General features: G+C 40.2%; 1 protein-coding gene across 1 annotated transcript in view; it reads right to left on the bottom strand.

The window, feature by feature from the left end:
- NOC3L (nucleolar complex associated 3 homolog (S. cerevisiae)) overlaps positions 1 to 9,005 on the bottom strand; it is a 29,487-nt gene extending 20,482 nt beyond the window's left edge. Inside the window, exons 1-6 of the mRNA XM_011988464.1 lie at positions 8,860 to 9,005; positions 7,678 to 7,885; positions 4,146 to 4,272; positions 3,228 to 3,385; positions 2,597 to 2,653; positions 1,052 to 1,182 (exon numbers count right to left, since the gene is read on the bottom strand). Of these exons, the coding sequence (XP_011843854.1) occupies positions 1,052 to 1,182; positions 2,597 to 2,653; positions 3,228 to 3,385; positions 4,146 to 4,272; positions 7,678 to 7,885; positions 8,860 to 8,868 (690 nt within the window). The 5' untranslated portion in view covers positions 8,869 to 9,005. The remainder of the gene's footprint in view (positions 1 to 1,051; positions 1,183 to 2,596; positions 2,654 to 3,227; positions 3,386 to 4,145; positions 4,273 to 7,677; positions 7,886 to 8,859) is intronic.
- Positions 9,006 to 13,544: the final 4,539 nt, after the last annotated feature.

Here is a 13,544-nt window from a genome sequence, read left to right as displayed (position 1 = left end):
AAAAGGTGGTTTTGATTGCTTTGATAAACTACTATTGCCTGTGAGCATAGGTTCCTGAGTAGAAGATCTGGGTTCCAATTCAGTGGCTGTTAAAATCTGGAACAAATCACTTGGGTTTTTTAATGTTCAATTTTCCAGCTGTAAAATTAGATCAATCTCTTATGCCTATGGTTTTGTAATGATTGAGAGAATACAAATAAGAAATATTCCAAATCTCTCTTCCCTAATTCTGCTCTAGATCTTCCCCTCACTTTATTAGAAAAGGACAAACACTACTCTAAAGCATTCCCACATGAAATTTGTTTCCACAAATGTAAATCATTTGATACACAAATACTTGTTATAATAGTATGCCGGGGACACCAACATAACAATAATAATAGTATCATTTTATATGACTTCATGTATATTTCATCATATAACCCTCACCACAAAGTTTTGAAAAAGATACTGTCCTTTTTTTAGAGATGAAAGAGTCTTGGATAAATAACTTACCCAAAGTCTCACAGATAGTACTCATCAGGGCCAAGATTAAACCTCAGATTTCTCTAGTTCATGTGTTATAACCATCACTAACTCACCACTATACACATGGCACAATTTAACACTTTAACTTTGGCTCTAGTTCACTTAAAATATTTTCAACTTACAAATATTCCTGAACTAATTCCATACACTTCCCTGTAGCGCGCTTGTTTTTAAAAACTCCACAGGTTAGTCAAGCAAATTTGCAAACAGGTTCCTCCTCCCTAATACAATTTTATAGACTTAAATATTTTTAGAGTTATAACATGTCCAATATTTTCATATAAGAAGATGAAGAGAATAAGATTCAGAGAATTTAAGTAACTTTTCTAGGATTACAAAAGAAATTAAGTCCAGACATAGCATTAAGCTAAGATTCTGTCGACTCTCTTACTCTAACCCAGCTACTATGTTTAGTTAATGCTTTTCCTTTTAGTGTACGCTTACAGGTAACAAGGAATCTTAAAATATTAGGCATTTACACCATACCTAATATAAAAAGCCTAAAGAAATTAATGCCACCTACATTACTTTCTGGATCTGATAATATGGCAGATGCCAAGGCTGCAATATGCATCTTCTTCTCCTGTAATTTCTTCTTTCTCTCAATCAAATGTTCTTCTATGGTCAGCTCTTGAATAGGATCTTCAGTGATCTCTAAAACAGATTAGATGTTCCCTTACATATTCCTCTACTTACAAGTGTCCAAGAATCTTAATATTTTATGGTAATAATAATGATGATAGCTAAGAATTTTGCCTTTATTACTACACATCATCTCCTCAACAATACAGGTACTATCATTAGCCCCCTTTTATAGATGAGAAAACTGAAGCACAGGAAGAGAAAATAACTTGGCTAAGCTCATAAACCAAAGGGGAATAGGATTCAAACTCAGGCAGTCTGATTCTAGAGCTCTTTTTTTTTTTTTTTTTTTTTAAAAGACAGGGTCTCACTTGTTACCTAGGCTGGAATACAGTGGCACTATCACAGCTCACTGCAGCCTCCACCTCCCAGGCTCAAATGATCCTCCCAACTCAGCCTCCCCAGTAGCTGAGACCATAGCTGTGAGCCACTATATCCAGCTAATTTTTGTATTTTTTGTGGAGATGGAGTTTCACCATGTGGCCCAGACTGGTCTCGAACTCCTGGGCTCAGGTGATCCTCCTGCCTCAGCCTCCCAAAGGGCTGGGATTACAGGCATGAGCCAGTGCAACCAGCTTAGATCTCATATTCTTAGCTTCTATGCTAATAAGCCCAAAATAATTCTTATTAATTAATGAATAGGATAATCTGATTTAGTCTCTTTTTAAGTACAGAATATTCTTCTTTGTTTTCAAGACTATAAATTACTTTACACAAACTAATACTTCGTAGTTTTGGGCTACAGAAAAACATGTCCGCCTTAAGAAATTCAAAGGGAACTAGATTTAATCAACACTAGCATAATCTGTAATGGTTTTATGATGGGTGACTGCAAACAGTTAAACAGTTGACCTGTAATTCATTTTTGCTATTAATGAGGTCTGCTAAGCAAAAGTAAAATTTAACTAGATTGTTCTGTCACAAATTCCAAACTAATATAATTTCAAACAATAAAATGCATTATTTCAGTTCAACTTTGATTCAACTGTCCTAGATAACAGAAACTGACATTCAATTATATGAAACATACACAAGCATAATTGCGCTAAAAACAAACCAAAATGACTTCGCACTACAGAATCGCTTTTGTAATTTAAGGCTAAAAAGTTAACAGTTATTTGTAAGTTAGTCTTTCTCTTACAATTAAAAGGAATTCAGAACAGTAATAATTAACAAGACACACTTCATGTATGCCTAGATACTACAAATGATTGTGTAAAATTTTCCATAATTAAAAAAACAAAGAATCTATTCATAATTCCACAAGATGAAGCTTTCAAATGTGGAAAAATATTCAAAATGACCTTGAAATGAGCAGTACTCCAAAATGTACCTTCCAGATTTTATCTAAAATTAACTCACACTTACTATTAAGCAAAAAAACTACTTCTCAATTCACAATTTAGTAACTGTAAAGACATATTACCTTCCTCAAGTTCCCTCTCTTCTTCTTGATCCTCTTCATCTTTGTTGCTATCAGTAACTATATGGAAAACATGTGTATTAAAACTGTGATTATATACTTAAGTGGTAAAACTAAAGAAATGCTAGGAGGTGATTATGATAAAACTCAGGATAGCAATTACTTTTATGGGAAGAGAGCAATTAGTGATTGAGGTGAGCACAAGGGAGGTTTCTAGAAGCTAGTAGTAATTTTTTTTTCTTGTCTGGATGGTAGTTTTATAGGTATGCACTTTGTTATAAACCACGTAACTTCACATCTTTGATATCTGAACTTTTCTGTTTTATTTCACATATGAAAGATACATTAAAAAAGAAAGCTAACCAAGAACAGTTAATATGCTCTAGTTTCAGAAACAACAAAATTTAGTGAAATCACCTGAACCTTGTAGCTTAAGTTGTCCTCACAGTACAAATTGATACCTGAGATAATCATCTATAATTCTGGCCCAAATCATTAAGCTTGCTATAAGACTAATTGAATATTTTGCAGATATGGGTAAAATCAAACTAAAATTAAATTTTGAGTGAAAAAAACACATTATATCAGTAAGGGGGTAAAAGTTCAACTAATATTACCAGCTTATTAAATTCACCTGGCTTCTCCCTAGTCTGTGGGATTATACCACTTTCATCTTTGATAGGAAGCAAATGAATCAGTTCCTTCTCTGGTGCAGTTTGCAGAGTTCTTGGTATTTTTTCATATTTATCTATAATGCGTTCATGCTTCCGTTTCTTCGCATGAACAGGCTCACTGCAGGGGAAAAAAAGATCAATTTTCAGTCTTAATAGATCTAAAAAGGTATCTAGAGACCTATCATTTCAAAAGTACAGAAAAATAAACCACCAGCCAACTTTCAATAGGTATATGGATATTAGCACTTAGGCCAGTGTCTGGCACATAGCAGGCACTCAAACAGCAAATGAATAAATGAAATGGGTAAACAGCCTACCACACAGACTCTAACTCTGGCTACATCTAGTTTTCCCTCTAGATGCAAAATAAAGGTGAAAGTTACAGCAGATTCTTTCTCAAGAACAGTCCATAGAACCAAGTGTGACTCTTACTTTCCCAAAATCTTTAGAGTACACCACAGACTTTGGAGTTAAAAAAAAGGTCCAAGTTTAAATTCCAGATACTTGTGACTGCAAGGAACCATCAGTTTCCTCTCTGGAAGTGGGAATAAGAACTACCTAGCAGGGTAATGAGGATTAAGTGAGATCATAGCCATAAAGAACTCAGAACTATTCTGCCAACACCTCAAAATGAGAACAGTATTCTTCCCCCATTCACTCTACTTCACTATTCAGATGCAAAAGAAAGATGTACATTAAATGAAATCAGCTTGTCTTATACATGAACCTCCTTTATTTAGGAAATAAGCTAAATAATAGTTTATTCTTTGTAAACATTGTGCTCAAAGGTAAACACCTTGAACCACCTAAGTGAAATTCAGAACCAAGTTTTTAACAGTATATGGATATGAATGATTATAACCCACATGAAGTATTACCTAGAAGAAAGATCTCTTGTTAGAAAAGATGCTCTTTGTCCTAAATCCTTCATTAACTGTAAGTCATCTTCATCCATCATATCTAAAGGAAGGGCTTCTTCCTCTTCTTCCCTCTCAATCCTTTTACCTGCACCACACACACACAAAGAAAAATTAGAAACAAGTATCAGAGATGTAGAACTCTCTGCATATTGGGTTTAAACAGGAAAAGTTTATGCTTTCTGAAGCAATCCTCCCACTCCAGCCTCCCAAAATGCTGGAATTACAGGCATGGGCCATGGCTCCCAGCTGAGCCCAGTGTTTCTAAATGGCAGCACTACTGACATGCTAGGCAAACAATTATTTATCGTACTGGGGTGTTCTGAACCTGGAAAAATGCTAGTATCTCTGACTCCTGCAATCTAAATGCCAATAGCATTCTCAGGTTATTGTAACAACCAAAAACTAAACGTCTCCACACACTCTGAAATGCCTTTCAGGGCGTCGAGAGCCAATGACTTAGCCCCTCAGCTCCTTCTCATCTCCAATTACTTTCACTTCGTATTTCATTTCAGCCAGCCCCTCCAATGGCCACATTCCAAACCCTGGTGCTCACTTCTCTCTCTGACCACAAGCTTTTGTCCTTCCAGCTCCCATTCAGTTACTTCCACACTACTTCTTCCTTAACCAACTATATAACCTTTCAATCCACTGACCACTCCACTTTCTATCTACCAGTGTGTTCTGTCTTCACTCCCTCACTTAGATTGCAAGATTATCACTTCAACCATGCTCTTGCCAATATCCTCAACTATTTTTCTTTCAACACTTCAGGCACTCACATCTAACAAAATCCCAACTACAGATCATTCTAACTTCTCTTTCTGCTCACTCTCTGTGTCTTGCTCTCTTTCTCCATCTCCTTTTATTTTTTATTTAAAAAAAAAAAAAAAGTCAGCTAAGTGCCAGGCACTGTTTGAAGTGCTGAGGATTCAAGTGTGAATAAGACAATCTTAGCGTCTTTCCTAGTAGAACTTACAATTCTTCCTGATCCATTAAAACTCATAAATATTGGCCGCGTGCTGTGGCTCACATCTGTAATCTTAGCACGCTGGGAGGCTGAGACGGGTGGATTGCTTGAGGCGAGGAGTTCAAAATCAGCCTGGCCAACATGGTGAAACCCCATCTCTACTAAAAATACAAAAAATTAGCCGGGCATGGTGGCGCATGCCTGTAATCCTAGCTACTTGGGAAGCTGAGGCAGGAGAATCACTTGAACCCAGTAGGCAGAGATTGCAGTGAGCAGAGATCGTGCCACTGAACTCCAGCCTGGGCAACAAAAGCAAAACTCCGTCTCCAAAGAAAAAAAAATCTAGTAAATCTTGCTATATAAATGTACACACTGCACAGAATGGCACTCCTATCTACTTTAAATGAGCCTTCCAAATTTAATAATCCCATTAAAAAATAGGCAAAAGATATGAATAGACACTTCTCAAAAGAAGACATACAAATGGCAAACAGGTATATGAAAAGGTGCTCAACATCACTGATGATCAGGGAAATGCAAATCAAAATCACAATGAGATATCATCTCATCCTAGGTAAAAAGGCTTTTATCCAATGACAGGCAGTAATAATGCTGGCAAGGATACAGAGAAAAGGGAACCCTCATACGCTGTTGGTGGGAATGTAAATTAGCACAACCCCTATGGAGAAAAGTTTGGAAGTTCCTCAAAAAACTAAAACTAAAAACAGAACTACTATATAATCCTACGATCTCACCCACTGCTAGGCATGTATCCAAAAAAAGAAATCAGTATACCAAACAGATATCTGCACTCCCATGTTCATTCAGCACTATCCACAAGAGCCAAGATTTGGAAACCTAAGTGTTCATGAACAGATGAATGGATAAAGAAAACATGGGGCCGGGCGCGGTGGCTCATGCCTGTAATCCCAGCACTTTGTGAGGCCGAGGCAGGTGGATCACGAGGTCAGGAGATCGAGACAATCCTGGCCAACATGGTGAAACCCCGGCTCTACTACAAATACAAAAATTAGCTGGGCGTGGTGGCGCATGCCTGTAATCCCAGCTACTCAGGAGACTAAGGCAGGAGAAACACTTGAATCGGGGAGTCGGAGGTTGCAGTGAGCCGGAATCAAGCCACTACACTCCAGCCTGGCGACAGAGAGAGACTCCGTCTCAAACAACAAAAAAAGAAAGTATGGACATGTACACAATGTAGTCTTATTCAGTCACAAAAAAGAATGAGATCCTGTGTGCAACAACAGCGATGAAACTGAGGCCATTATGCCAAGTTAAATAAGCCAGGCACAGAAAGACAAATTTCACATGTTCTCACTTACTTGTGGTGGCTAAAAATTAAAACAACTGAACTCATGAAGAGAGTAGAATGATGGTTACCATTGGCTTGGAAAGGCAGTTGGAGGAGATAGGAGTAGGGATTGTTAATGGGTACAAAAATACACTTAGATAGAATAAGATCTAGTATTTGATAGGTAGGGTGGCTATAGTCAACAATAATTTACTGTATGTTTTAAAATAACTAAAAAAGTATAACTGAATTGTTTGTAACACAAAGATAAATGCTTAAGGTGATGGATACCACATTTACTCTGATGTGATTATTATGCATTGTATGCCTGTATCACAGTATCTCACGTATCCCATAAATATATACACCTACTATGTACCCACAAAATTAGGGAAAAAAAAAAAAAAAAAACTTTAGCTGGGTGCAGAGGCTCACCCTTGCAATTCCAGCACTTTCAGAGGCTGAAGCAGGAGGATCGCCTGAGCCCAGGAGGTCAAGGTTGTAGTGAGCTATTTTTGCACACTGCACTCCAGCCTCAGTGACAGAACAAGACCTTGTCTATTTAAAAAAATAATAATTAATTAATTTTAAAAAGATGGACGTGGGAAGACTGAATAGTTGCCTAATAACCTGATACAGTCAAATAAGAATACCCTAAAAGTACCAGTAAAGTTGTTGAACTAGCCTGACTCAAAAGTCATATTCCTTACATGTTTTGAGTACTTAAGAGTTTTTAGTTTTACAAAATAACCATGACAATTACAACTCAATTTCACCCCAAGTTTCCACATGAAAAGAAAGTCAGAAGTTTAGAAAAGAAGTGTACCTTGGCAATACTGTGAAGAATGAACCAGAGACAAGCAATGTTCTTACCTAACTGCTAGTGAATCGGAAAGTGGCAGCACTGGCACACTGCCTAACATTTATGCACAAGAGTACTTTCAGTTTGTTTTCCCAAGTACTGCATCTTCAGATCTGCTTTCCAGACAAACTAAAAGCAGAAACTTGAATGAATACTATACTGAAATGTGTTCTCATACTGACTGTGATAAAGCATACATGCTTTATAGCAGTCCTATAGGACTACTACCCTTACCCACTCTAGGAAGATCTGAGAACAAGAAAAGCGATTATTAGAAAGCAAAGTTAATTCCATGAAGAACACTTCAGAATAAATCAGTGGAAACCAGAGCACATGATGTTTTCACAATTACCTGGTCGCTTTTCCTTTGGGTTCTCCAATGGAATGGGTTTCTTAGACACAGCATCTTTCACCGCTTGCCTTAGTTTCCTCTGTTCTTTTCGGTACTTCTTGAGAGTGCTTTGTTGTTTAAATTGCTTATTTTTTAGCTTGTTTTCAAGTTTGACTTTACTAGTTTTTATTAACTTGCGAAAGCTTGGGATCTGTTTTTTATTTCTTCTCTAGAAAACAACAGAAAGAATACTGCATACCCACAAACTTATTTTTTAAATCAGCTTAAAGAGAACTGATTACAAATTTCATCAAACCAATTCCACAATTTTAACGTCCCACAGCCATGGACTTGCAGGTAAGAGCTAAAACCAAACGATGGCTTTAATCCCACAGAAGAGCACTACAGCATCAGTTATTCAACCTGAGGTCTTTCTGTGACCCCAATCCACAGCAACTCAAAGTGCTCTACGACCCCCAAGCAGGTTAAGAACCACTGATCTAGTAGCGGTAAGTGGCTATTTAAGGCTAGTTTAACACCTGTAGTTTAACACATTCAAAGCAAAATGCTGGCTGTCTTTAATAAAACTTAATTTACGATTTTGTCATTTACAAAGCGCTCCAACAAATCACCTCCAAATGCCTAGTTGAGTACTGACTGCTGTTATCCTCACATTACTGATGAAGCTGCCAAAAGGACCCATAAACTAAGGAGGGCAAAACTGAATTCGGATCTTTGGATTCCACTTCTCTTGCCGGTGACTCCTCATTCAGAAATCCCAAAGCTAGTCCTGAACCCCAGGACTACCTCTTATTTTCTGTTAGAATCAGGACAAATCACTTGCTTTTCTGTCTCTTTACCCTTTATGGGTACCGTGATTCACATCATAAACTTGCTGAGGGCAGGAACCTGCTTCTCATTTGTGAAAAACGAGTTCGAAAGACGGTCTTGAAAAATTCCTTCGAAGTCTGAAATCCCACCGATGCAAAACTCCGTGCCTGTCTCTTCGTGATACCCTGAAGTCGTGCGCGCACACAGTGGGTAACCAAGGATGAACTCGGTGTAAGGACCAGAAAGCCCCCAGTCTATGAACCACCGCCCCATAGACACGGGTGAAAACCTGCCTAAAAGTTAACTCAGGCAGTGACCCTATCACCCGGAGGGGCCCTAGGCTGCGGGGACCGGGCTTCCAAGGACACTTACCGCCTTCATCCTTGGGCCTTAAAGGAATGCCGGCCACACAAGTTCACCAGAAGCAGGGTTAATACAGAAATCCGAGAAATGACACACGTGCCGATGGCCCCGCACTTCCCAAGCCGGAAGCGACCTTCAGTCCCTCCCAATCCTCCGCCGCCGGAAGTGAGGGCGGGACTTCCGTAGGCAGGTTCGGGCTCGCGCCCTCTCGCGGTGATGGTCTTGCGGCTTTGGGCGGGTTGCGCCCCGGCGTGCGCGCGCAGACTGGAACGAGTGAAGGCCGTATGGTCGTCGGCGCCAAAGGCGGGAAGTTGGGCGGGAGGGCGCACTTTACAAAGTTCTTCGAGTGTGATTCTTTGACTCTTGTCCTATTTATTTCTTTTAAAACTTTGGGAAAATCGGGCTCCTCCTCTCAGAATGAGAGGACTTGGTTTTTTCAGTCACCTCACGGCATTTTGTGCCTCTCCTCACGTTGCTTATCTCATCCTGTTGTAGATACTGATTTTGGTAGTCTTTTTCCTCCATACAGTCCTGAGGGCAGAAAGAAGCTTATTTCTTTTGTGTAATGCCTGCCTCTCGATGGACCTTCTGGCCGTGTTTGTAAAACGGCGAAAAGGAATCATAGAACTTGTAGAAAAGGAATCATATAAACTTCCATTTTTGAGTATTTTCAAATAACAGGCTGCTCAAATTCAAGATGGCAGAGATTTAGCTTGGCAACAATTGTTTCAGCCTCGGTCACTAAAAAGTCTGTGATTCTTAGTGTTTTATTTTGCTTTTTTTTTTTGCTTTAATTTTAACTAGTCTGATAAAGAACTGTATCCGTGGCTGGGTGCGGTGGTTCACGCTTGTAATCCCAGCACTTTGGGAGGCCGAGGCGGGTGGATCACCTGAGGTCAGGAGTTCGAGACCAGCCTGGCCAACATGGTGAAACTCTGTCTCCACTAAAAATACAAAAGTCAGCCAGTCGTGGTGGCGTGCGCCTGTAACCCTAGCTACTCAGGAGGCTGAGGCGGGAGAATCGCTTGAGCTGAGGAGGAGGGGGTTGCAGTGAACCGAGATCACACCACTGCACTCCAGCCTGGGCGACAGAGCAAGACTGTCTCAAAAAAAAGAAAAACTATATCTGGAGTCTCGCTCCGTCGCCCAGGCTGGAGTGCAGTGGCACAATCTCGGCTCACTGCAAGCTCCGCCTCCCGGGTTCAAGCCATTCTCCTGTCTCAGCCTCCGGAGTAGCTGGGACTACAGGCGCCCACCACCACGCCCGGCTAATTTTTTTTTGTATTTTTAGTAGAGACGAGGTTTCACCGTGTTAGCCAGGATGATCTCGATCTCCTGACCTCGTGATCAGCCTCCCAAAATGCTGGGATAACAGGCGTGAGCCACCGCGCCTGGCCTAAAGTCGTTCATTTTTTACAGGAAGTTTTATGGATTGCAAGAATAAGAGTATCAAAATGCTTGTCTCTCAAGGCCTTTTTTTTTCTCAATAAATTTAAACATTCCACTTCAAGTTTTTTGTGGGTTTTTTTAAGTCTATGATATTTGAGCATGACCCTGACACAGTCTGGCCTCACAGTCCTGAGCAGGTAGGAAAAGCCAGCAGTGCAACTAAGGGGTTCTGAACCTCTTGGATAGTGTTGCTCTTAGAAAGACAGAGAAAAAAGTACCAATTTCCTGATCCCACCACAAAGACCACGAGGTCCATCTGGCACTCTTCTTTCAACCTTCCTTCCAACGTCTTCCTTGCTCCGTCTCCTTCCACACGGTGTCAGAAACAGCAGAGCCTGTCCGTCTGGTGTATTACTTCATCAAACAAGTGGAAAACATCAGCCTGCGCCCTTCCCGAGTGCCTGAATTCCCTCCCAAGCATATCAACATATCTACAGTCACTCCCATCCTTTCAGCCTTCCTTCTAGTCTCTCCAAAAGGATGAGGCATTCCCATTCCAGTTCAAAACCAACTCCTCCCAGCTTCATCAGATTCTTGTATCATTAATTATCCCTTCTTTCCTGTGTTATTTCCTTCTCTAATAGATCCTTCCCCTCAGCTTATAAACATATTCAAATATCTTCCATTTTTAAGATTTTTTTCTAATAAACTTATCTCCCTTTAATTGCTCTTTTATATGCCTCTTTTCCTACTTGTCCCTACTTCCAGAAAAAGGTACTCTCTTTGCATCTCCACTTTCTCTTCTCTATTGTCATAGCCCAATCCTGTGCTGTGTATTTTTTTTTTCAATATAAAGATTGCCTTTTTTTTTTTTTTTCTATTGCCCAGGCTGGAGTGCAGTGGCACCTCTCAGCTCACTACAGCCTCAACCTCCGAGGCTCAAGGGATCCTCCACTTCACCTTCCTGGATAGCTGAAACTACAGGCACACACGGCTAATTTACATTATTTGTAGAGATTTGGTCTTAGCTATATTGCCTAGACTGGTCTCAAACTCCTGGGCTCAAACAGTCCTCCCACGTCAACCTCCCAAAGTGCTGGGATTACAGGTATAAGCCACCATGCCCAGCATGTGCTAGCTTTTTTAAGAACTGTGTCATACTCTTGGCCCATTTTAAGTTTACAATCAACTAAAGTCTCTGGATCATTTTAAAGCAATTGTTGCCAAGCTAAATCTCTCCCATCTTGAATTTGAGCAGCCTGTTATTTGAAAATACTCAAAAATGGAAGTTTATATGATTCCTTTTAATTCCATTTAATATTGCTGATTTCTTTTTTTTTGTTTGTTTTTTGTTTTGAGACGGAGTCTCGCTCTGTCGCCCAGGCTGGAGTGCAGTGGCGGGATCTCGGCTCACTGCAAGCTCCGCCTCCCGGGTTCATGCCATTCTCCTGCCTCAGCCTCCCGAGTAGCTGGGACTACAGGCGCCCGCCACCACGCCGGGCTAATTTTTTGTATTTTTAGTAGAGACGGGGTTTCACCGTGGTCCCGATCTCCTGACCTTGTGATCCACCCGCCTCGGCCTCCCAAAGTGCTGGGATTACAGGCGTGAGCCACCGCGCCCGGCAATCTTGCTGGTTTCCTAATTCTGTGTGTCCACCTTTGTGTCATCTCTTCTTCACTCAATCCACTGCCAAGCCCCATTTGGACTCCAGATCCTCTTAGATCCCTTAGAACTTTCCTGGACACTTGAGCTGATAAGGGTCACTGGGCTTTCCCAAACTGGTATCATAGGGATTGTACCTGGAGATTCCTGTTAGCACTTTTGGGAAGTCTGCTAGCCCATAACATTCCACTGAAACTGATCTAATTAAGGCCACCAAGAACCTCCAAATTGTTGTGAGTTTTTTCTAATTGTGTACAGAATTACATTACTTCTTTCTCATTTAACCTCACTAGATCTCTCTGCTGCCTTTGATGCTATGCATATCTCCCTTCACACATTAGAATGTTGATTCCCTTGGCTTTCCTATTAGCCTGTTTCCCAAGTTCTCCTCCTACCTCCATTTCTTCCTCCTTAGGCCTCTTCAATGTAGGTGACTCTCAGGGTTCTACTCTTGGCCCACTTGTGTACTACTCTTCTCGCTCTACTTGCTCTCCCAGCATGATTTCCTCCATCTACCTATTACAAAGAGATTTTGTCCAGCCCGTACTTCTTCCCCAAGCTTCATTCTTGTAGCCACCTGCCTCCTGGACAGCTCTACCTGCTAACCATGGGACTTCACATTACCATGTTCAAAAGAACTGTTTTTTTTTCACTTGTACCTCTTCTAACATTCCCTATTTCTTTCTTTTACTCACAGCTAGAATCCCAAATACTCTGGAGATCTTTGTCAATAAGCCAGGGCTTTCTTGGCCGTTTGCCATATTATAATTAATCCATTTTCTATAAACAAACAGTTTTGAAAACTGTCACTAAGTGGACATGCAATAATAAGGATTCTTTTTTTCCAGTACCACAAGATAATTTACATAAGTCATAATAAGGGACTATGTGAATGTTTGCCCCTTTGTAATAAGTGTTTGGCAATAGAAGAAGCCCACACTTCAGTATCACAAATTAAAAAATAAACGTTGTAATTGGATGTTATCACTGTCAATCATCTTAGACATGAAAGAGGCAGGCAGGCTGCCCTACAGCTCACCCAAAGGGGACCTGTGGAAATTAGAAAAAGCTTCCATTTCCTTAAGACACTTCACTGTCATAGGCCAAAAAAAAAAAAAAAGTTTGCTATCTTTACAAATAAACTGTGAATGATGCCCCTAGAATTGTACAATATACAGTCCTCCCTTATATCGAAGTGCTTGGCTCTGCCTAGGCCTCTTTCTGTTTCCCTTGCTAAAATCCAGGGGAAACAAAAACAAAACAAAAATAAAATAAAATAAAATAAAATAAATTCCAGGGGAGGGAAGGAGTCTAGAATCTCTGTTCAGACCTTTGAGATAATGCGACAATTAAGGGGAAAAAAAAAAAAAAAAAGATCAGAGAGCTAAAAAAAAGTCACTGTAATATTTTAGTAATATTTAGATATTACTGTCCAGGCATTGTGGCTCCTGCCTGTAATCCCAGCACTTTGAGAGGCTAAGGCAGGAGGACTGTTTGAGGCCAGGTGTTCAAGGTTACTGTGAGCTATGAGGGTGCCACTGCACTCCAGCCTGGGCAACAGAGTGAGGCTATCGCAAAGAAAAAAAAAAAGAAAAAGAAAGAATTTGAAAATACATGTATCATGGTCTCTACCTTTGAAAAT

Source organism: Mandrillus leucophaeus, unplaced genomic scaffold (assembly GCF_000951045.1).
Source record: "Mandrillus leucophaeus isolate KB7577 unplaced genomic scaffold, Mleu.le_1.0 Scaffold331, whole genome shotgun sequence".
In the NCBI taxonomy this organism is placed as follows: domain Eukaryota; kingdom Metazoa; phylum Chordata; class Mammalia; order Primates; family Cercopithecidae; genus Mandrillus; species Mandrillus leucophaeus.
Note: the sequence above shows the minus strand (reverse complement) of the source record. Positions and strands in the feature narration are given on the sequence as shown.